The sequence below is a fragment of the Apus apus genome, chromosome 3 (genome assembly GCF_020740795.1).
Source record: "Apus apus isolate bApuApu2 chromosome 3, bApuApu2.pri.cur, whole genome shotgun sequence".
Taxonomy (NCBI): domain Eukaryota; kingdom Metazoa; phylum Chordata; class Aves; order Apodiformes; family Apodidae; genus Apus; species Apus apus.
In genome coordinates this window covers 13,345,649-13,369,164 of record NC_067284.1, presented here as the reverse complement: position 1 = coordinate 13,369,164, position 23,516 = coordinate 13,345,649, and the positions used below count along the sequence as shown (strand labels likewise).

General features: G+C 38.2%; 1 protein-coding gene across 5 annotated transcripts in view; it reads right to left on the bottom strand.

Moving 5' to 3' along the window:
- Positions 1–23,516, bottom strand: part of CEP162 (centrosomal protein 162) — a 45,674-nt gene that overhangs the window by 3,355 nt on the left and 18,803 nt on the right. For all 5 annotated transcript variants that reach the window (XM_051614765.1, XM_051614767.1, XM_051614768.1 and 2 more), the window contains 19 exons: positions 23,264–23,294; positions 22,780–22,902; positions 22,122–22,313; positions 21,870–21,951; positions 20,748–21,009; positions 19,322–19,589; positions 17,576–17,718; positions 16,553–16,780; positions 15,807–15,944; positions 14,453–14,565; positions 13,588–13,696; positions 13,157–13,283; positions 12,069–12,232; positions 11,037–11,141; positions 9,650–9,874; positions 7,336–8,006; positions 6,364–6,505; positions 4,539–4,637; positions 984–1,118 (listed from right to left, as the gene is read on the bottom strand). In XM_051614765.1, coding sequence (XP_051470725.1) covers positions 984–1,118; positions 4,539–4,637; positions 6,364–6,505; positions 7,336–8,006; positions 9,650–9,874; positions 11,037–11,141; positions 12,069–12,232; positions 13,157–13,283; positions 13,588–13,696; positions 14,453–14,565; positions 15,807–15,944; positions 16,553–16,780; positions 17,576–17,718; positions 19,322–19,589; positions 20,748–21,009; positions 21,870–21,951; positions 22,122–22,313; positions 22,780–22,902; positions 23,264–23,294 — 3,357 coding nt within the window. The remainder of the gene's footprint in view (positions 1–983; positions 1,119–4,538; positions 4,638–6,363; positions 6,506–7,335; positions 8,007–9,649; positions 9,875–11,036; positions 11,142–12,068; positions 12,233–13,156; positions 13,284–13,587; positions 13,697–14,452; positions 14,566–15,806; positions 15,945–16,552; positions 16,781–17,575; positions 17,719–19,321; positions 19,590–20,747; positions 21,010–21,869; positions 21,952–22,121; positions 22,314–22,779; positions 22,903–23,263; positions 23,295–23,516) is intronic.

Sequence of the window (23,516 nt, the reverse complement as noted above, 5' to 3'; positions counted from 1 at the left end):
TTGTTTTATACACAGATCTTTTTGGGAAGGAAAGTAAATACCCGACGTGGAAATGTATGAGGATAAAACCTACCAGAAATAATGCTGTACCTAAAAGTGTGTTCCTTGACACCTCGTTTCAAATCTAGAACAAACTCTACAAACTAAGAACTACTATGGGTTTGATGATCTTCCAGTCCAACTGCCCTTTGACTTCAAATACTTAAGTAAAACATAAGGTAAGACACTAACAAAAGACAGTCGTGTATGTAAGTGATGAAAGTACTGAGAAAAAAATCTTTATGAACTAGAACAGAAAATTGTTTCCAGATGATAGAAGCTCCCCAGATAGATGAAAAATCAGGATAGAGGCCATGACATAAAATCAGATTAAAAAGTCAATGCAGAATTGTTTTGCCCATTCAAGGGACACAAATGTCAGATACAAGATCCAGCCTTCAAAATCAAAAAAGGAGAAGAAAGACTTTTGTTGTTGTTTTGGGTATTAAAACCAGTACATGATGTTTCTATACTTCTAATGCTGCTTTTCTGAATGGGACTTTGAGGGCTAGAAAATAAAATTACAGTTCAATTGAGGAATACATCCTAGCTTAACAAACTTCATTACAAACTCTCACCAATTTTTCATAGCTAGCTTTCATCCTGTCATTGAAACACGAAACAACTGGCTGATTCAGGGGGCTTCCAGAGGTCAGGTGGTCCAACCCTCTGCAAAAGCAAGGCCTCCTTAGATCACGTTGTGAGGAGGTTATGCACCAGATACACAAGTCATGCACAAGTAACTTGAGTTCCCACAGCAAGGAGGTGCTGGCAAGGACTGCATCTACATTCACGTGCACCAGCAGGTCCCAAAGACAAAACCACGGCTCCCTGAAAAGGTACTTGCCCCCTGCAGTGTGAGCTGAATGGGCCTGTGCAAGTACCATAAAACTACAGTTAAACCAATCAATTGCATAAGTAAATGCTGATATACTCTGGTGTACCTTTTGAATTTCTTGCTCTCTTTCTGCATGTCTGGTCTCCATATGCTTGATTTTCTTTTCCAGGCACAAGAAATGTTTCATTTCAGGGCTCTGACTCTCCTTAGCCTCTCTCAGTTCTTCCAACAATTTTGACACCTAGAGTTTGAGATAATTGATTAAAATTGTTACCATTAAGTGTTAAGTAGTGGTTAAGATTCCTTTCAAAGTGTATTTGCATTGTTTAATCATTCCACTCAAAAGCTGCAGAAAGGAAGACATAAAGCTCCTGTATTCACAAGCTTAAACAGGGGCTCAGGGACTTAGGTGAGGGCCTTCATTTGTAATGAGTGGCCTGAGGAGATGAGAATCTTGTCCTTTTTGATAAATCCAATCCTGTTCATAGTATGTGATGATGTGATTATTCACAGTCAATTTTCATACTTCTAAACATACTAAAAAATTAATACAGTTGGTGTTTTTCAGCCTGGAAAGGAGAAGACTCCAGAGAGACCTTGCAGTGGCATTCCAGTGCCTGAAGGGCCTACAGGAAAGCTGGGGAGGGGCTTCTTGTAAGGGCCTGTAGTGATAGAACAAGGGATAATGGATCAAAACTGGAAGAGGGGAGATTCAGGCTAGACATTAGGAAGAAATTCTTCAGTGTGAAGGTGGTGAGACACTGGCACAGGTTGCCCAGGGAAACTGTGGTTGCCCCATCCCTGGCAGTGTTGAAGGCCAGGTTGGATGGGGCTTTGAGCAACCTGGTCTAGTGGGAGATGTCCCTGCCCATGCAGGGGGTTGGAACTAGATGATCTTTAAGGTCCCTTCCAACCCAAACCATTCCATGATTCTATGAATATTGTTATTAGATGTTCTTACACAATCTCTTCTCATATCCTGGATAAAGATCAAATATAAAACGTACCAGTGTATTTCTAAGGAATAAATTAAGAAAAGCCATGGTGATCATGCACATTATTACAAACCCTTTTGACCTAATAATTGCCAGGCCAAGTCAAATCTAGCGATTGCTTAAAACTAATTTCCTAAACCTCCAGAAATTCAGGTAAGCTTTCTTAAAATTACCTACTGGTTTAGTTTCATTCTTTGCCCATTTTAAGTAACTTGTTATTTCTTCATGTAACATCCTGGGTTTTTTTGGTCACTTTCTTAACATGGTAAAGTAAACTAAAGAGAAAGCTTTGTAGTTTTTATTCTTTATTATAACTCTTAACTCCCCAATACTCCCTTATCCAATATATCTGCAGACTGCAAACCCTCTTCAAGCACTCAGGCATCCTTGGCTCTCTGCTGCTGAACTCAAGCAGCTGAAAGCAGTGTGTGCTTCAATGGATGTTGCCCCTCTTACTGAGAAGTGATTCCAAGATGGCATACTATTATTTCCATTTTTCAGTGTGGTTTTCTAAAACAATAAGGCCTTTGTTACTACATTTTTCCTGTCCATTTCTCCAGCAGCTTTGAACCTGTGGGCCAATTTCAGCCACATTTGTCAAAGAAGCAGAAGTCTTAGTTTCATGAGTCCTATGAAAATAAAGTGTCTGCTGCTTGTCTGCTAAGCTTCCCCACTGAAGGAAAGAGCTGATGTGTGATCTCAAGTACATGATTAAATTCAAGAAAAAAATCAGGCAGGAAAGATGTTAATGAGGAGGAAAAATCCCCAGGGTTAATATGGGCTTTGTATATTTTTGCCAGAAACAGAACTATGTTAAATACAAAGCTGTGCTACATGCAAGCTGTTATGTCATATAATTAATGGAAAACATCCACAAACAACACTTATAACATTAATGTTCAAGGAACAATCTTCCAATGACCCTCAGGAAAGAACTTTGCCTTTTTTGAGGTACCACCATTTTAGAGAGAGGAGTCTGAATCCTATTACCAATGGTAGTGCTTTTCCCTATCACAACTAATTATATTTACAGGTTTGCTTGCCTTCTTTTTTTCAGCTCAACTTATTTAAACATTTAATGCTTAAAATGCATTTTTAAAGCAGCAGAGATTATTACTCAAATAAAGCAATCCTACTAGAGGCCAAAAGCAAGGCTTTACTTTGACATTTCTCTCTGTATAGTCCAGCAATTATTTTGGTAGCAAAGGTGCTCCACTCCATTTTCTTAAATGCCAGCACCTCAAACTCAGCTTGTAACCTGTGGGTCAGATAGGATGACCATCCTCTTAACCAGCACTGTCAATAATAATCTGTAAAGCAAACAGGCACAGAAGAAACAAACCTGTTGAATAATTTTGTCTCATAGTACTCTACCCCTGTTCTCCCAGGAGGAAGTATTACATATACACTGGGGTCACTGGAGTGAAACCAGCTTCGTATGGAAAGGCAACATGTGTTACTAGATTCATAATATGAACTCAAAGTCTCAGCCTTTATTCTGGAGATACAGAGCTTGTTTAATAGGAGATCTTCTTTCTCTCTCTATGAACTCTCTCCATTTCTATAAATACTTCACAACAGAGGTGGAATTTTTAATGGATAAGATAGTCTCGCTGATCTAATTAAGTATTTAAGATTAATTATATTAAGTACATAGTAAAAACACACTGAAAATTCATTTCTAAGTAAACAGGGTCAAGCAAACAGGATTAAATGTCTGGAGTTCTCAGTCCTTTACAGAATAGGAGAACTCTTTTCAATAATTTTTCAGGTTAATAACTGTATTATCAAAATGAAGTTAAAATTAGCAATGTTCCTACACCAAGGAGATGGTAAATTAAGCATACATGCAATGCTTGGACAGGCTGTATTCTCCACCTGACCAGGTGATAGAAAGATTGGCAGCATTTTAAGGATGCCAAAAACATAGCCAATACTTCAAAAAGCTTGAGCTAAAAGACAGCAATTTTACACAATATTAACCCAAAAATGAAAGCATGAACAAGTCTAATTTTTAGATTACATCAACAGAAGTAGATTAGGAAAGAAAAAGATGCCTCTCTCTCAAACTAGTGAATTTCAGAACTACTACAATTAACCTTCTCTTTTTGAGACCTCAAGGTTCATAGATATCAAAGGAGAAACCCAAGAAAATAATTGCCTAAGTCAGCTTTATGGCAATGAAGGAAGAAAAAAGGAAGGCTTATCTGAACAAATAATTTTCAAATAATAGCGAAACAGCCTCTTAATAAAGAAAAAGTCCTGTGGTCTATTTACTATCCATCACAACTCTCAAAGAGGAGGCTATGAATGCTTGGATTAACCTGTTCAATTTTAAGACAGATGTCAGACACATCTAACTTCTTAAGAGTAATAATTAATAATAGTTAATAACAACAGCATAATTATATCAATAATAATAGCAATTATAATACTAGTAACAGTAATAATACTAATAGGAGGACAAAGTTCCATCTTCTGAGCTGTGTTCTCTGTTTTACATTAGAAAAAATGTATTGAATTCTCAGGTATACTTGATGTAGAAGCAATTGGCAAAGATACCACTTCTAAGACTTATATCCTATATATTATTTGAGACTGTACACAGAAGAAATTGAAAACTCTTTTATTAGCATAAGGTACCCTCAATCCAAATTTAAACATACCTCTTTTTGTAGGAGTTCCTCTCTCATTTGTGAAAGTAGCAGGGCTTCCTGACGTGTCTGTTGCTCACTGATTTGTTCTTGAAGATGTTTTATTAATATCTACAAAAAGGTTAAAAATAGTCATCATTAACATGAATACCCAAGACAACATGTGAAGACCTACACAGGAAAAATATATAACCAGTATTGTAGTGCTGCAGGTGTAAATGATGCATATATTAACAATCACAGAATCACTTAGGTTGGAAAAGACCTTCAAGATCATCAGGTCCAACCATTAGCCCTACTCTACCAAGTTCAGCACTAAGCCATATTCCCAAGTGCCACACGTAGATGACTTTTAAGCACATCCACAGATGGTGACTCAACTACAGGCTAGTCAGCCTCACCTCACCCTGGGAGAGTGATGAAACAGCTAATCCTGGAAACCTGGCAGGCACATAAAGGACAAGAAGGTGATCAGGAGTAGTAAGGATGGGTTCACAAGGGGGAAGTCATGCTTGACCAACCTGACAACCCTCTATGATAAAATGACTGGCTTGGCAGACGAGGGGAAAGCAGTGGATATTGCCTACCTGGAATTCAGTAGTAAGGCTTTCAACACTGTCTCCTGCAAGATCCTCAGAGAAGCTGATGAAGTATGGGTTGGATGAGCACACACTGAGGTGGACTACATACTGACTTAAATGGTTGGGCCAAAGGGTAGCAATGGGTGTAACGAAGTCCAGTTGGAAGCCAGTCACTCAGGTGTGTGGTGTGTAAAATTGTCAATTCTGGGTCCAATCCTGATCAAGATCTTAATTAATGATCAGGATGATGGGGCAGAATGCAGCCTCAGCAAGTTTGCTGATCGTATAAAACTGGAAGGAGTGGCTGACACACCAGAGGATTGTGCTGCTATCCAGGGGGTCCCTGACAGGCTGGAGCAATAGCCTCACAGGAATCTCATGAACTTCAACAAAGGGAAGTGCAAAGTCCTGCTCTTGGTGAGGAACAAGCCCAGGCACCAGTGTATGTTTGGGGCCACCCACCTGAAGAGCGGCTTTGCATAAAAGGACCTGGGTGTCCTGGTTGATACCAAGCTGAACAAAAGGCTAAGGGTATCCTGGGCTACACTAGTATGAATGTTGCCAGCTGTCTGAGGAAGGTGGTCCTTCCCTTCTACTCAGCTCTGGTGAAGCCACACCTGCAGTTCTGTGTCCAGTTCTGGGTTCCCCAGTGCAAGAGACATAGAGCTACTGGAGAGAGTCCACAAAGGGCCATCAAGATGATGAAGGGACTGGAGCATCTCTCACGTATGGAAAGGCTCAGAAAGCTGAGACTATTCAGCTTGGAGGAGAGAAGGCTCAGGGAGATCTCATCAATGTTTCCAAATATCTGAAGAGAGAGTGCAAAGCCTCTCTTTGCACAGAACCAAGCTACTTCCAGTGGTATCCAGTGACAGTGAAGCAGCAAAGGCCACAAGCTGAAATGCAGGAGGTTCTGTCTGAACATAAGAAAAACTTCTTTACTGTGAAAGTGACCAAGCACTTGTTTGGGTCTCTAAGCTCAGAGAGGTTGTGGAATCTCCCTCCCGGGGGGGATATTCAAAACCCATCTAGAGCAGCTGGCTCTAGATGACCCTGCTTGAGCAGGGGGGTTGGACAAGATGATCTCCAGAGCTTCCTTCCAACCTCAGCCATTGCAAGATTCTGTGAATACAGTGGCACAGGGCCATTTTTGAAATAACAGATCCTACTTCAAAGTAAGAAAAAGTATATAGTAATCTATAAATAAATAACTTTAACAATATCTATATGTGATGAACGTATCTACTGTGTCTTACCTCTTGTGTTGAAATTCTGCTGTTTAGTTCAGCTACTTTAGAGGTAGAATGCTCCTTTGCATACTGGCAAAGAATTTTCTCCACCTCCCTCTGGTGAGAAGCCTTCAGAGATGCAATGTATTCTTCTGTGTCTTCCTGTATCCTGAACAGAGTGAAAGGAAAATAACGTAAAGCAGCTACAGACAGTTCTTCAAATATCCAGCAAAGTTTCTTACTTGAACATATATCAAAAACATTTAAGGCAGCATGTATTTGAATTTTCATAACAAAACCTCAAAAGGTAACACCACCACTACTTCTGCTGCTCTGGAGGGATGACAGGGTGGGAAGCCTACAATGTTGATTATGTGCCCCACTTAACTAGAGGTAGCTCAAATACAGAAAACTCAGCCAATCACCTTTTCCTCTTATAAAAAAAAAAAAAAACAAACATAGGAGAGAAAACAGGTTCATTTAAATCATAATGCAGCTGTCCTATTTCAGGTATCTGTTTTAGAACAGCATGTGTTGCAATATAAATATGCCAGTTTCCTCTGACTATGAAGGAATCTAAGGGAGACCAAGTGACATGTAAAGTTTCTGCAGTTGGTCAAGCAAATCCCACTGAAAGCATACCCCAGTTTGAAGGAAAGCCTGTGTATCAAATCTCAATGCTATACAGCACAAACAGAAAGCATCTAAAAAATAGTGATTTCTACTGAGGTATTTTTACTCAAAACCATGATAAATTGTAGCATTAATAGGAAGGATTAACATAGGTTTGCCTGTAGAAAGAATCCTGACAGTGCACTGCTCTAAGAAAACCCACCAACCAAAAAAACCCCAAACCCCAAACCCAAAGCAAACAGTAAAAATGAAATTAACCAAGAACATTAGCTAAGTATAAACTAGTTTCACCCATGGCTGACATACTAGTGTGTCACTTCAATCCTGAATCAACCATCACTTTAACGAGGTTTTTAAGGCATTTACCTGCGTATGTTATTTTCAGAATAAGCCAGTGTTGCTTGAGACTTCACCCTCTGCTGGTTCATTTCCAGAGACAATCTTTCCAGCTCCTCTTTCAGCTGTGCATTTTCTTGCAGCACTTCCAAGAGACTGGAATCAGCAAAGGCACGTGGTTGGTGTATTTTGTCATCATTGCAAAAGCTTTGAAAGGGTTCACTGGTGCTGGACTTCCTTTCATCTGTTGATGAGGTGTTCTTTTTGAAGATTGCTGCAGAATTATCCTTATTATCAGCTCTATTTCTCAAATTATCATCAGACAACATCACCATCCTTTCTTTTTGAAGTTTCTCTACAGTTTTTGTGAGGTCTTGTATTTCTCTATTTTTGGTGACCAGTTCCTCATTTAGCTTTAACAGCTTGTCTTTTGTGTTACCTTGTTTCATTTGAGAGTCTGTGGACTCTAAGTCTTTATTATCCTTTTTACTTCTGAGTTTTAATTGGGAATTTTGACTTTTAAGGTTTTCGATTTCTGTCTGGAGGTTTTTAACAGTGATCTGATGGGTCTTCTTTAGATTCTGAAGCTCCTGTTCAAGTTCTGTAGTACTGGCTTTATCACCATTCAGTTTTGGTGACTCACTCACGAATTTGTAGGCAAGCAGCTGTTCAAGCTCTGCAAGTCTTTGCTCATACTGTATCTAAGAGAGGGGAGCAGGAGGAGGGGAAGAAAAAGCAGTTTCTTCAAGTGTGCTGTTATTATTAGCTCTTCCTATTATTCCTTAAAGTTACTGCACATCTAAAGCAAGATTTCAGAACACAGGATACATCAGTGTCACTAACAACACTCCTCAATCAGTTCAGAAATTAGGGAGGGAAAAAATTGTGAAGTAAACTTAAGTAAAATAGAATCACTCAAAACATTTACTACAGAGTGATCCTTCCTCACAGTGAGTGCAGTAACTACAGGAAAGAAAATTAAATTAACAAGAAACTATTTTATTTTTATATAATTGAGTTCTCTTCAGATGTTACTGCCTTGGTCAGGCAAAGTAACTTCTTGTTTTAGTATAGGAAGAAGTATTTATTTTTTAAAAAATCTGTCATTATATATTTACTACATGTCAGTTTGCAAACATTGCTGTCACGTAACTCAAAATTATATTTGACATTTTAAAATACATCTTAAATTTTAACAGGACAGATTTTTTTTTTTTACTTATTTAGAAGTATGAATCCAGAAGTATGAATCCAGAAAGACACAGCATCCTTCTTCCTAATGATCTGAGAAAACCTTAACACTTCTTAATCACCTGGATACCCTCTGAGGAAAGCACGATGAGATATTCACATGGAGAAAAGGAGGAACAATGAGCCAGTGCTTTCCTTTCCTGCTCATTCAGCACTTGAGCAGTTCACCTCTTCCTTGAAGGAAACTGCCAGACTTCCACTGCTTCCTCACACAAGTCTTAAGACTCGCGATCATGTAATTTTTGGACAGAGCGTTTCAGTGTTCCCAGATGTTGCCTGCAGAAATGCCCAGTCAGCAGCCCTTGGAAACCACAGCCTTTCCTACAGCCAGGAATTAGGTAAATAGCTACTCTGACCCACAGAATGAAACCTGTTTGTCTTAATTGTAAGAACGAAATGACTACACCTCAAAAGCTTGTCCTCTCAGTTTCAATTAACAATTCCAATGCTCTTTTTGTCTTAGGTGCGAAAGCTACTGAAATTCTGGCTATAAATTCTTGCCATATTTTTTCCCTTGCATGTCACAGAATCGCAGAATTGTTTTGGTTGGAAAAGACCTTTAAGATCAAGTCCAAGAATTAACCCAGCACTGCTGAGTCCACCACTAAACCACGTCCCTCAGCACCCCATCTACACAACTTTTAGATACCTCCAGAGACGGTGCCTCCACCACCTCCCTGGACAGCCTGTTCCAGTGCCTGACAACCCTTTTGATAAAGACATTTTTCCTAATACCCAATCTAAACCTGCCTCAGCAAAACTTGAGGCTGTTCCCACTGTTTCTGTCACTTGTTACTAGGGATAAGAGATCAACACCCACCTGGCTACAACCTCCTCTCAGCTAGTTGTAGAGCACAATATGGTCTCCTCTGAAACTCCTTTTCTCCAGACTGAACAGCCCCAGTTCCCTCAGCTACTCAAAAGGCTTGTTCTCTTCCCCAGCTTCATTGCCCTTCTCTGGGCATGCTCCAGCACCTCAGAGTCTTTCCTGTAGTGAGGAAAATGTGGTCCTTGCCTTCAGTTCTCACCACTACTCTGTGTTGGACCTTGTGACTTGCAGAGCAAGACTACTTAAGAAGCTTCCAACTTTTACCTTTATTTTTTGAAACTGTTGTTCCATGGCCCGGAGACTTTTTTTAGCTTCATCATCTTTACCTTCAAGTTCTGTTTCTAACTTCTTTATTCTTTTCTCCAAAAAATCAACTGTGTTTGTTTTAGCTGAAAGGTCATCAGTTTTCTCAGCAGCAGCAGCAGCATAAATCAAAGCAGGCAAAGAATTTGGATACCTTCTTTTTAGAATTCCTTCCATTTCTCTGATCTATCAAAAAAAATGTATCAAGTCAGAAGTAAAAAAAAAAGTTCTAATGAAAAGTGAAGAGAAATAGGTGACAGAGTGTTAACAAATGTCAACCACTTAAGCTGAGTGAAAAATGGAAATGAGACATGCAACATGGAGACATTTTTTACATTATTTAAATTTGTTATTTTTTACAGAAAAGCAAGACTCAATCCTTTACTGATTGACTTACACATAATCTTCAACAAAATATTGGTCTGGTCTTTAGATTGTCTTATCTCAAATGGACATTTTATTTACTTGCTTAGCCCTTAAATTGTGTATGGCTCTTAATGCTGCTAAAGTATTTGCTTTTCTTCTGGACTTACATTCACATTCTACTTTTCCAACTGTTACAGAGATATTTCATAACAGTACTGAAAATATTATTCCAAATAACAGATTATATGCCTTTTAATTTGGAGTCTGCAATAAAATAAACCTAACACCTTACATGCAAGACTAATAAAAAGCCCATCTTTTTAACTATGGGTAAGATATTCTTTGCATTAGAGTACTGGAGGCTCTTGCATTTGTTTCATTTCCTACCAAATGCAGCTGCCACCTCCAAAAATTCAGAAAGGCCCATTTCTGCCTGACTTTTCCTCAGTAGAGGTAAGAATTTTAAGGTCTCTACTCCCCTAGCTTTTTTGCATCTTAAAGGAACCCAGTAACATTTAAACCCCTGCTCTTGAATCAACTTGGTTGAAATTGGTTATAATGAGTAGGGATTTCTGAGCATGGACAGAAGGAGTCTTAGAAGATAAAGAGCAAGCTTGTGTGTGCTTTTCCCCTCTTGCCTCTTTCCAAGAAACTCTCAATGGTATTTTAAAGAATTTAAAATGTAAAAGGATTTAAATTTAAAAATTCAAATAAATTAAATTAAATTTTAAAAATAATTTAAATAAAAAAATAAAATAATTTAAACAAATTTAAAATTATCAGTAAATAGCTCATTAGAACATAGCAGCAGAAGAGCCCTTTGTAAGTAAATAACTGCAGGTTTTTGTTTGGAGTCTTCCATAGCACAAGTTACTTTATCACAGGGCTTCATTCAATGCTTTATCCTTATGGAATGCATGGGAAATGTTGTAAGAGACCTTATCTGAAAGGTTAAAGGAAACACAGTTCTATTATTACATACTTGTCGCTCAAGATCCTGAATTCTTTTAGCATCTGCTGCTCTGTCTCGCAAACGTTTCTTCTGTTGCAGACACTGATCTCCAGCTTCAGCTCTCAGCTTCTCTACCTATTCAATTTATGAGAAAATAAATTGAAATATACATGCAGGGACACTATCCTGTAGTAGGAAAGTGCACATCTGAAACACACGTACAGTATAATGGCAGCATTCTGCAACTTAAAAACTACTAACGTTAATTTTTGTACTAACTGTTTTTTCAGGTTTTTAAACTAAGTTACAGCTTCTTCAAGCCACTTAAGGTCAAAGGAGCTGAAAACAGCTACAGAAATCTAGAAGAGAACTTCAGCTCTGGGACCTTCTTGTCTTCAGACCAGTAAACCAGCTTCTTTCTCCCATACTTTCATATTAGTGACAAAAGTACTACAGTGCATTACATGGATTCTGGGTGAGTTAACAGTTTGTGATTTGCAAGGTAATGTTCTGTGATGAGATATAGAAACAGCCAAAAAGCAATGTTATGTTGTGCCTGAATAAATACTGATTCTCAGGATCAGGAGAAGGAACTGGAAAGCTAACACTCCTACACTCCCATAAAGCCTGGCCATGAAGACTCAAAGTTTTAATCTAAAATTGAATATCCTACCTTGAGCACTGTACAGGGATAATTACACTTTGTATAGTTGGAAGTATTCCTGTCTTCATTTCTCTCACACATTGGCATTGTTAGAGCATCAATAATGCTTTTATGCCAGCACAACGTGACAAATTTGATTCTTTCTATGAAGTCAATGCTTTTCATTGTTTTTAAACACTAGGTTTTAAGCATTCTGCACTTCCAACTCTCTCTGCATATGTAGCAGTATCAATTTTACATAGGAGGACTCACATTTTACTTAAAGGTTGTAAAGAGTTTACATGTTTTTTTCTTGAAAAAAATGGGATTGGTACAAAGGACAGGATTACGTTATATTTGTCCCTAGAAAAGAAAAAAATTTAAGTTCCAACTTCTTAGATAAATCTAGATATTATCACCTCTAGTTTTAGTTTCTCAATTTCTTCCCTTGCATCTTTAAGACGGGCTGCATCTTTATCCAGAAGATCTTGATTTTCTGCATACCACTGAAGTCTTCTTTTTAAATTACTTATTTCCTGTTTGTATGATTCTTCCTTAACTTTAAATTCATACGATTTCTCACCTACAAGAACAAAGCATCTTTAGTATTGTTTTATTAGTAATTATGTATTGAAGAAGTAATGAGTCAATACTATCCTTCTTAGTACATTTCATACATTTGCTCTTTTGACAATTCTGTTACTGCAGAACTGTTTAAAAAACAGACCCTAAATAGGATTTTAAACACAACAGTATTTGAAAAAGACTCCACAACCCACAACAATACCCTTTTTTCTCTCATACATAGTAGTACTCAATGTTTCAGAATCTACCATGGAAAATATTTAAAACAGAATCCCAGGTTGATCTTCTCATGATCACACTCCAGTAAACACATTTTCAATAACAACTCAGATGACAATATAGAATACGTGCTTAGATACCTGCTGACCATATCCTTCCCATTTAGCAACCAAGCATTTTAAGGGTATGTGGAGGTAACTATTACAGCTCTTAGCACTTGTGATGCCTGATACTGGAAGAGACAGAGTCCAGTTTCTGGTCCTCTCTCATGAAGAAAGATAAAATCAAAATGGAAAGAGTGAGTTTGGATGAGAATGTTGAAAAAAAGTCACAGGGCATAAGTTACAGGTTAAAAAAAAGGGCAAAATCTAAATAGGAGACTGAGATGCAACACAGTAAAACTTTTCTTATGAAAAGATTTGTCACATAAACGGAATTATTTTCCATGCCCAGTGGAAGATGAGCAAGAAATCAAACTTAATAGGCAACAACAAAGAGTTTGGCTGGATCCAAGAACAGGCTTTTGAACAGAATGCCAATGGGTACTGTAGCATGTCCTTCACTCTGTGCTTTTATTAGAAGTTTACCCATTATCTGGAAATGGTCTAGATTCATTTGACTAAGGAATATTTTAAGAAGTGACAGGTTTTAGTTACAGAGTTATTTACTGAAGCACAGGCTAGGCAAAATGAAGGTGCTTTACCTGATGTGACTGCAACCTGGACTTTTGCTAAATCTCTCTCCTTCTTTGCTTGTCCCAAGTCTACCTCCAGAGCTTGCTTATCTTGCTTGAGACGCTTTATCTCTTCTTCTAGTTTAGTTTCTTTCTTCTGAGTTTCACAGAAAATGATAAGACAAAAAAAACTAAACACACCTTGTCATACAAAAGATCTGACCATGCTTTTTCACCACAAAATGACTGTGTCAGACCACAGCAGCAACAAGGTTTTCTAGTTTTGGTATTGTTCTCAGGCTTTTGTTCTAGAGTTCATCTGATGAGACATTTCTGATACACCAGCACAGCAAATCATAGCGTGCTCCAGTACTTTCTGCATTTACATTATTAGTCTACAACATGGATGGTTATGTGTTTTTGGTATGAACACATAAAAACCAGGCTTGGCATATTCCTACCTGTGCTGCTCGAAGCTCTGAGATCAACTCTGTGAAACTCTGATTTCTGGCTTGCTCAGAATCCTGCACATTCTGCAACTGGGTGCTATTTGTCTTCTCTATCTTTTCCCTAAATGGTAACAGCAAAAACATTTATGCAATTCAGTGACTTGGTGTACTAACAGTGGCACACTACAAACCAAACACAACCTCCCCAAAAATGGTATTATGAAGTCAATCTGTGCAGGCTTAACACAAAGAAAGAAGCAACTATGCAGTACAACTTTAAGCACAAAAATTTCACCTGTAAGGTGAAATCTGCTCACCTTGCACTGGTTGTTTTTTAGGACTACAGAAGGGAGTGAAACAAAACCTGCTCTGCCTCAGTGCAACTCATCTATGGCAAAGATTTGTAAATGAGGAATACTCACAGCTGCTGGGTTTTTATTATGTTGCTAGCATAGGATGCAAATCTTAGAGGACCTACAGTGCAGTGAATCTAATGGTTCCTCCACTACCAGGATCTCTTGTGGTCCCTGATCTCCTGTGTATCTTACAGTGTATCAAAACTTTTTGACAGGTAACACTGGGACAAGTGCAGAATATGGACTACACTCTGATGTGAATATTTGAATTTTAGCATTGAGATAGTCCCCAAATGGAAGACTGTAGTCTTCCCACAGGTCTGCAAGACTAGCAAGAAGACTAAGAATTAAATGCCCATAATCAACCTAAATCAATTCTCAAAAGAAAAAATAAAAACACAAACTCCAAGACACTGAAAAACACCCATCTGACAGACTCTGCAGTGATTATTTGCAAATAAAAATAATAAACACAGCTGAAAACTCCAGAGATTTTAAGTTGAATGTTTAAGTAAGCCTACCTTATGGCTTTTAATTCAGACACTAAAGACTGATTCTCCTTAAACATACGTTCCTCATTTTTTTTGTTCTGGATCTGTAGCTCTTTTGTTTGTTTGTACAACCTCTCATTTTCCTAAGATGAGACAGACAAAGTTAAAACAATGTTAATAAATCACTGTTTTATCCAGTTTAAAAACATTTGTCTATGACTTGCATAGCTTGCCTACTGAAACAATGGAAGAAAACACTAAATATTACTGCATTTCTAAAATGGATGTTTACTTTCCTTATCTTTATGCTAATGTAGTATACAGTGACCTCTACAACCTTGTCTAAGTGCTCACTCTGGAGAACCCAGGGCAGTTCCTCTGCAAAGCTATCCCAGCTATATTCTAAAAGCACATATATGGATGGGTGCTGACAGATCAGTGCTCAGCCTGCCCAAGCTCCAATCCTGTGGACACAAACCATCAATGATTCAGGATGCTCACAGCCATACTGGCCAGACATTGTGCCTACACCAAGGAATGCTGCTGAGCATCAGCTGGAAGCTAGTTGAACTAATCTATTTCACTTTATAGCTGCAAGTGTTCAAAATGACTCAGTTTGCATTATTTGTTACTACACTGAGGAATAAAAATCAGGCAAACTAGTATCTACCTACAGGAAAGCTGGGGAGGGACTTTTTACAAGGGCTTGTAGTGAGAGGACAAGGGATAATGACTTAAAACTGGAAGAGGGGAGATTTAGGTTAGACATCAGGAAGAAATCCTTCACTGTGAGGGGGGTGAGACAGTGGAACAGGTTGCCAAAGGAAGTTGTAGAAGCCCCATCCCTGGAAGTGTTCAAGGCCAGGTTGGATGGGGCTCTGAGCAGCCTGATTTAGTGGGAGGTGTCCCTGCCCATGTAGGGGGTTTGGAACTAGATGATCTTTAAGGTCCCTTCCAACCCAAACTATTCTATGATTCTAATAATGTTTCCTTGAAATCAGCTGCTTTGATCCTTTGAAAAACATCTTAAAACCAGAACCCTCCAGATTTCTAATACTGCTTACAAAGACTAGTTTTCTACTATATTTGAAACACAAAGTTTGTGGTTCATTATTGGCCATAAAGCATCTTCCCAGTTCTCAACTGACAAGTCAGAATATTTTTAACAATGTAGAACACTTACATGGAAAAAGGGAAAAACTTAGCCCACACTAGACCATGTGTGAAATACTTTTTAAATGTGCAATACGTTTGCTCTTCATACCTAAATTTAATCCACTTTTTAGATAGCAAGACAACAGTTTTCAATAGAAAAGTAATAACCTTTAAGCAATTTTGTTCTTGAAACTGGCTTGAACACAGCTTAATATGCTCTGTGACGTACCTGTTGATAACCTTGAATGATGACCTCTTGATCTTCAATTTCTTTTTGTATCTGTGCCAGTTTTTCTTCAGTTACAGGAATTGCTTCTGTATGATGGGTCCATTGCTTTTCTTTAGTCAGCTCTTCCATACTTCTTAACTTTCAGAAAGAAAAAGACACACAACTAATAAGAAAATTTTATTGGCAATATGGAATTCTCTGCAAGGCTACACTTTATCATATAGATAGGTCAGTCTTTCCATTCAGATATGAAAGTAGACCTCTGAGCTAACCTTGCTGGAGTTTAACAGAAACACTACAAAACAGGAACAAAGTATAAAAAGTTTGGGAAGGTTAACAAGGTTTAACACTCACTCTTCCATTCTTATGTATCTAGACAAGAGGCTATAAGTGGAATAACACTGGGAATATGCTATATAGTAGTAGCTGTTAATCTCTTTTTTTTAATTTATTTTGACATACGAGTGAGTTAAATCTTTGCAAAAAACCTGCTACAGAACTCTCAAAATAGCAAACTAAAAGATAACAATAGGGATAACAATAATTTATCTCTCTTGAAAAAATATAAAGAAGGTGTCTTACGGGCAAGACATGTAACAGTGGATAGGCATTTACAAACTAGCAGTGTGTGTGTGTAAATCTGGATTTACTGTTCTTTAATCACTCCTGCAGGACAACATTAATTTAATTTTCAGAAGCAATGTTTCTTCTGCTCCATAGCAGTGGGATAAGAGGTGGTGAAATACCTTACTCTGAAGAACATAGCTTTCCTGACCCAAGCGAGAAAGCTCTTTTTCATGCTGTGTTTTCAGTTCTACTATCTTTGTCTCCATTTCTTTCTCTGTTTCTGAAACTCTGCTGCCCAGTTGTCGGACCAAATCACGAGCTGCACTCAGATCTTCCTCTGCAACCTGCAGTCGTTTTAGCAAATATAGTTCTCTGTCACAACTTTTGATAGGAGAAAACGATAAATCCTAATGAAGAGGAAAATACAAGGAAACGTTACACTGAGCTGATTGTTTACCAAAAATTCCACTCTTAAATTTTACTTAACTGGCTTGTCTGTCTCTTGGCAATCACATATAGCACTGGAAAACAAATAAAAATAACCTCCAAAATACTGATAGCAAAACATCCTGGATTTACTTTAATGAGCTACCTTCCCACTTCCAAAATATGTATGAGGAAAACAAGCAATTTTTCTTGTTTTTAACAAGAGACAAACACCTCTCATATGAAAGCCACTACACAGCTAACAGAATTATTCTGTTATGCATCCTACTTTTTGAAAAGCACTAAAGATTTTGGTATTCAATGAGTAATTTTTTATACAGTTTATAAGGAAGAAGAAAAATCCATCATGGTACTGCAAATCCAGTCACCTGGAGAAGTCAGAAGGTACTATTACTCAATGCAATGCAAATTAAAAAAAATCCCCAGACAGCAGTACTATTTAGCATTCACAACAGAATACTTTTACTTGAAAGTTTTATTTAAAATTTTTCCCTTTTTTACCACAAAATAATAATTTTTTGAAATTACTAAGCATTCCAACTTTAAGTATATAGAAACACCTAAGTCATAGAATTATGCAAGCAACTGAAAAGCAGTAAGATTATACTTCTGTATTTTTAAAAGCAAAACCTAGTATTTGTCTTTATATTTCAGCATTTGTCAATCTTGTGCTAATTATTAAAAGTCTTGACCAAACAGGCTTGCAAACCAAGTTGTACCTACTATAAGTAGGAGCATCACTGATTATTACTTACCTGCTGATACTGCCTGCAATAATCCACAGCCTGGTGTCCAAGATTGTTAACAACTGATTGGCCAGACATAACTCTGTTAAAATTTGCCTTCCAAGTTGGTACATTTGTTGCAGATCTTGTTATCCTAGTAGCAAATAAGGCTTCTTCATTTAAGCAGACAGTAAAATAGAACAAAATTAAATTCAGAATTTAATGTAATTTCAAAAAATCTATTCATGCAATCTACGCCTTAGGCACATAAATGAAAATTCAGCTTGTAGAACAGTTAAATTAAATGTAGAAACTTGAGAACAATGAGGCATTATGGAAAATGTTGTAGTTTTTCAAATAAGAAAATGATGACAAAACAAAACCCCAGTGAACAACTGAAAGAAGTAGCTGGATAATAAAACCTTTATGCAAAAGGTTGTCTGCTCAAGAAATGGACAGTTATCTAAGTATACAGAAACACAGTGGATTTCAAGCTATGGTAAAGATAGGACACAGTTTTCAAAATGGACTTGGGAGTGCAGACAGCATACAAGGACATGCAAGGTCCCCCTGTTGCATCAAATAGCAACTTGACTGGAAATTAAAAAACAGGTAAGTGTCCCCTAGAGAGTAACTAACATGGAACTACTCACACCTCAGTCTTCTGAAATACAGATATTAACTACAACTCCCAATTCATGTCTGCCTATAGCAATGGAAGCTAGCAGCTCCTGCTTAGGAATGCTTAACCTGAAAAGAAACAGGCAATGACCACTTTCCAAATATAATACTTTTTACGTTTTTCATGTTATCCCTCACAAAGGCGCTCCCTCAGCACTAGTGATTAGGGGATTGTTTGATTCAATGCCCTTCTCTTTCTAGCTACTGAGGCCCCTACAGCATGCACTCTCCTGAGTTAGCTTCTGGAGGCACCTGAAACTGCTGTGGAGAATAGCTATGGCTAGAGAGGGAAAAACATGTTTGAATGAGGCTAGTGGCCTTGTTTTCTCTGCTGTCATCATTCACTTCACCTCAATCTGGCTGTAAAACCTCCCCCAGGGAGTGCCACAGGAATGCATTGAGGAAGACACCAGTTTGACAGCTGCCACTGAAGCATCTCCCTAAAACAGGCAACACAATCCTAAACTGTTTTTTCCAACACTACTTGCAGGGGTTTTAAAAGCATTACGTGCTAGAACTGTGCTAAAACCTGGGCATCTGTAGAGCTATTTTCCCATGCCTCAGAGATGGCAAATATCATCTGCAAAGACACGAAGCTGGATCATCTCATGAAACTCTTCAGGCTTCACCCCAAACTAAAAAAAGTTCAGCCCTTTACTTGCAACACAGCTTTCACAGGACTACACTGGTACTTGCCTTTCCTTAGTGTCATGAGAGATGTGAACAGAGAAACAGCACTTTCTTTTTAGTGCTTTCTTTGCACTCTAGGAAAGCAAAGATAAAAAGAAGCTGAGAAGAGAAATTCTGCATCACACACAGAAGTTAGTGTGTCAGCAAACTTAGCTTGCAGATGCTTATTTCTGAACACCAGCTTTTCCAATTGTTTAAATCCTACTGGTGAACAACAGGTAAGTCTCATAGGCAGTGGTGGTGAGCGGAAAGGAAACGAGGCTACAGTGCAAAGCTTTATTTAAAAGTCTGTCTTCCAGCACCTTCATGCTGATCACAGCATCATTACATGCTGATTTTTAATGTGAGGAGTGAACAGCAAAGCTCTCTGGCTCTTACAACTCAAACTTCTTAAAATAAAATTACCTTTAGATCTTGCTCTGTCTGCAGGACTTCTGGCTTTCACAGGGGTCTTTTTGAAAGTTTCTTTTTGTGTTTTCTTTTCACTAGCTGGAAAAGACTGTTTTGTGAGTGAAGTGGGTTTCCCATATCCAGAACTTTTAACTGCCCCATAAGGACTATAAAAAGATTTCTTTTTATGCAAAGATGCTGGACTTCTGATATTCTTGTGTAACACTGGTTTAGTGGTCATTGATTCTGATCTTCCATTTTTCAAGGAACAAGACTGAAAAACCTGTAATAGAGCACATTTGTTCAAAACAAGTTTTAGACTCTAGTGTAATCTGAAGTTAGCTTTCACTACTAAAAGAACATACAACCAGTTACCAGAATTACACAGATGTAAGACTTGGGGCAGTGGGAAGTATTATTCTTAACCAAATTAATAGTAGGTACTTTTGAAGAATTTTACTACTTCAGAAGTATAAATAAGTGTATTTTGTACTGGCTCCTTTTAACTGTTCTGGGAAGTTGTATTACAGGATCTTTAGCTTACCAAGGAATGTAGCTCATGCCTAAAGGCTATGCACAGTGAACACAAACCCAGTGGTGGGAAGAACAGTGGCAGGCAGAGGAAGCCTACTAAACTTGATCACCAAAACCAGAACACAGAACTCCTAATACCAACAAATGAAGTAAGCTCAGCCCTGGCAGGAATTCCACCAGGCCGAATCAGCCAAACAACATCTCTCCCTGGAACTCCTTGCAGACAGAAGTGGTGACTGCAAAAAGGAGTGTGGGGCTAACTTAGGGGATGCAGGGAGAAGAGGAATTGGGGACGCAGGCAGAATATCTGGGATTGTGTTAATCTTGTTATAGAACGTTTGAGAGGATTGTGAGAATGTGCAAGAATTACAGGATGTTTAGGAAACGGACAAAAAACAGGTAAAAGGGAGAGATTAAGGTGGATCAAGCAGGAACAAGTGTGGGAAATGGAGGAAAATGAGATTAAAGAAGCTGGTGACAAGACCAGGTTGCAGGTCACTACACTTGTCTAAGCCCTACATTGATCACTGCAGTCTCTCCTATACTTATTGAACTGTATTTCTACCTGTGTTCTCTATAGGTATGCTCTCTATTCTGAGCCTGAGTGTGTTCATCCATGTCCCCCCAGTGGGAACACATGCCCAGGCTCACTGCTAGCTCAAGCTGGGGACACTGAACCACAGCAGCCTTTGTGTATTAGCCTGGGACAGGAAGAATCCCACTGGTCCCAAAGCCCATGGATTTGGCTACCTCTAACAATGGCAATTGTAACATAAGAGTTTCAGGAAAAACAGCAAAAGACTCTCAATTTCTAAACTCAGAGCACAATGAAATGACAGGCAGTATAAAAATATATACATTTTAAGTGTATTTCCATATAATAAAAAAAATGCTTGGTATTACTTACTCGTTCAGTTTTGCTGCCTTCTGAAGGCTGAGCGTCTTGTACTATTTCTTCTCTTAGTATGTCAGGCTGTACTTGACTGGTCTGAATTTCTTTCTCAATTATTCTCTGTAAGTTATCATCATTCATAGCTGTCTGAAAGATGCTCTTTTCTCTGTTCAAGTTTTCAAGCAAGTCTGTCTCCCAGACTGTACTCTTCTGGCCCTCTTCAAAGGGCAAGTAGCTGACAAGGTCATTAGCAGTGCTGTCCACCAGTTTCTCAGAACTACAAGAGAAAGGAATACAGTCAAATATAACAAGATTTTTTGCCCTTGACCTTTCTATCACTCTGGAAAAAGGGGGTCACTTTCCCTTTAGGTATCAGCTGTAAAGAGTGCTGCAATTTGAAAGAGCCACTAAGCTTCTTTTAGGAAGGACCTTGCAGATTTAGTTATCCAGATTCACTCCCACACTGTGGAACAAGAGACATTTCCCAGCAGTAACTATTTTGTGGAGGTACCAAATCTGGCTACAAGACAAACACCTGCAAGCACTCAACTAATGCTAATAAAACAACAGATTGTGATTTCAGCTGGGTGCAGCTACATAATAAGCTCCCAAAACTGATTTGCTAAACATAACCTATTTCTGCCAGTTCCAGGGCCAGTGATTTCTGCTCTAGATGCAACAGTCAGGGCAAACCAGGAGGAGGTATGGAGAACAGGTTAGCAAGAATCACTAGATTAAGCAGAATAAGAGGACTTAATCTTAGATTAGGGAGATATGAGAGATAGAACAGAATGTGGGCTGAAATCCATGTATTGGGGTAGGGAAAGAGCAGAAGTCTGGGAAAGTAGAAATCCCAGCTGTGGTAGCTGTGAGCGTGTGGATATCTCCTCCAAATTATTTGGCAAACATTACTGCTTATCATTCAAACAAAGTTTGGAAATCCCTGGTCTAAACCAATTAACCTTGTATACTCATTTTACAATTCACTGCAAATGCCATAATGCCAGTGCAAGACATAATGAAATTTCAGTAGCTAATTAGGCAAAAAGACAGATGAGTTACTTAGTAAGCTGTTTTTCACAAATAGTTAATGGACTTAAGCATTTACAATTCTTAAATGCATTCTGAAATAAATACCTTCCGGGCTCCACATCAAAACTTCTGATAACAGATGCATGTCCTTTAATTGGTTTCATGAATTCTTCCACAGTAGGTAAGTCTAGTTAGTGGAATATAAAAAAAAACACCACAAACAAACAAACAACTTAGAAAAAGTGCTTGTAAAAAGGACAACATTAAAAAATATTTCATAAATGCAGTATTAAAGATATTACTAGTTGACTCATTTTACATGTTTGCACAGTACACGCCTTCCTTTGAGGCATTTACCTGATTCAATGGTTGACATGTTTTTTGAACAGATGTCATTATTTTGTGGAACCCCTTGCAGAAGGTTCTCCGTGAGTGCTGCTGCAGAACTGGGCAGTTTCTGCTCATCAGTGTCTCCCAAAGACTGCTCAATATGATGGTAAGCTTGGTGTAATGCTTCCATCTCACTGCTGGTTTGTCCATAGGAAGCACCTGTGGAAAATGTAAGCTCATCAGAGGCACTACAGGATTTGCTGTTTTGGGAAACATCCCACTGGAGCTTGTGTTTCAGTTACCTCTCATGCCTCTCCACCCTCCCTACCCCGCCTCAACATTTTATTAGTACTAAAACTAACAGTGTAGTTGTATTTTATAGTTGTGTTCAATGCTGTCAAATTTTAGCTGTGAGGAATAACCAAAGCAGATGGCACTTAAGCTCAAACTGCAATGTCAAAAGTAACTTTACAATAGCAAAGTATTAAAAGGTGTCTCTTTGGCAGAAGCATGACTTCTTCCTGAAATATTTCCTCCTCAAGACTTGTTACTAAGAGCCAAGGGCTCAATGTCACAGATAACCTAAGAAAAATGTAGACATCAGAGCCATCTGTTCTACTAAAGCACAATTTTGAGGTTTGGGTTTTGTGTGTGTGTTTGTTGTTTTTTTTAAAGCAACCCTTACCTGCTTCGTTCATTTCAATCCCACTGACTTCTTCAGGCAGGTATTGTTCACCTGGAGCTACATCTGATGTTTCAACAGCCTTTTGAAGTTCTCTAGTTGACTCTTGTGAATCAAGTAATACGACTAAAACCAAGAAGATCAATGTTAAAAAACCTGAAATTCTCTTAAGTGCACCAAATCTCCATGTACTAAATGTGTAAAGAATGCTATCTAGGTTAGTCTAATGCCATGAATGGTAAACAGATTAACTCTAATTGCTAGCATCAAAATCTGAGTCCTCACTCAGGTAGTAAAATGAAAAAAAAAATTTAAAAGTTAATGATCACTTTGAAGTGCTAACATGCAGATTTTTTAAAAACTATTTCAGTCCAACAGACTTTCAGTAGAACACAACAGAACGAGGTGAAAAATAGTAAATAGTAGAAATCCAATAAGAGAGTTTCAAAAATATACATTTAGTATTCTCCTACTGATCAGATCTTACCTTTAGCCAGCATGCCAGTGTTTGCTTCTTCCTAACAAAAATAAAGAAAAAAAAAATTACTCTTTGAATTTCACGGAAAAGAAAAATCTGGATGAACTTCAAAAGTTGGTCCAAAACCTGAGAACAGTTCTTAGAACTAAGCAGTTCTTTGTGCTCCAAGAACATCCACTTCTCTAAAACTCCCCTTAGGGTGCTAAAAGGTTCTCAACACTCTGTACTCTATAAACCCTCTCACAAGTGACTGGTCACTAGA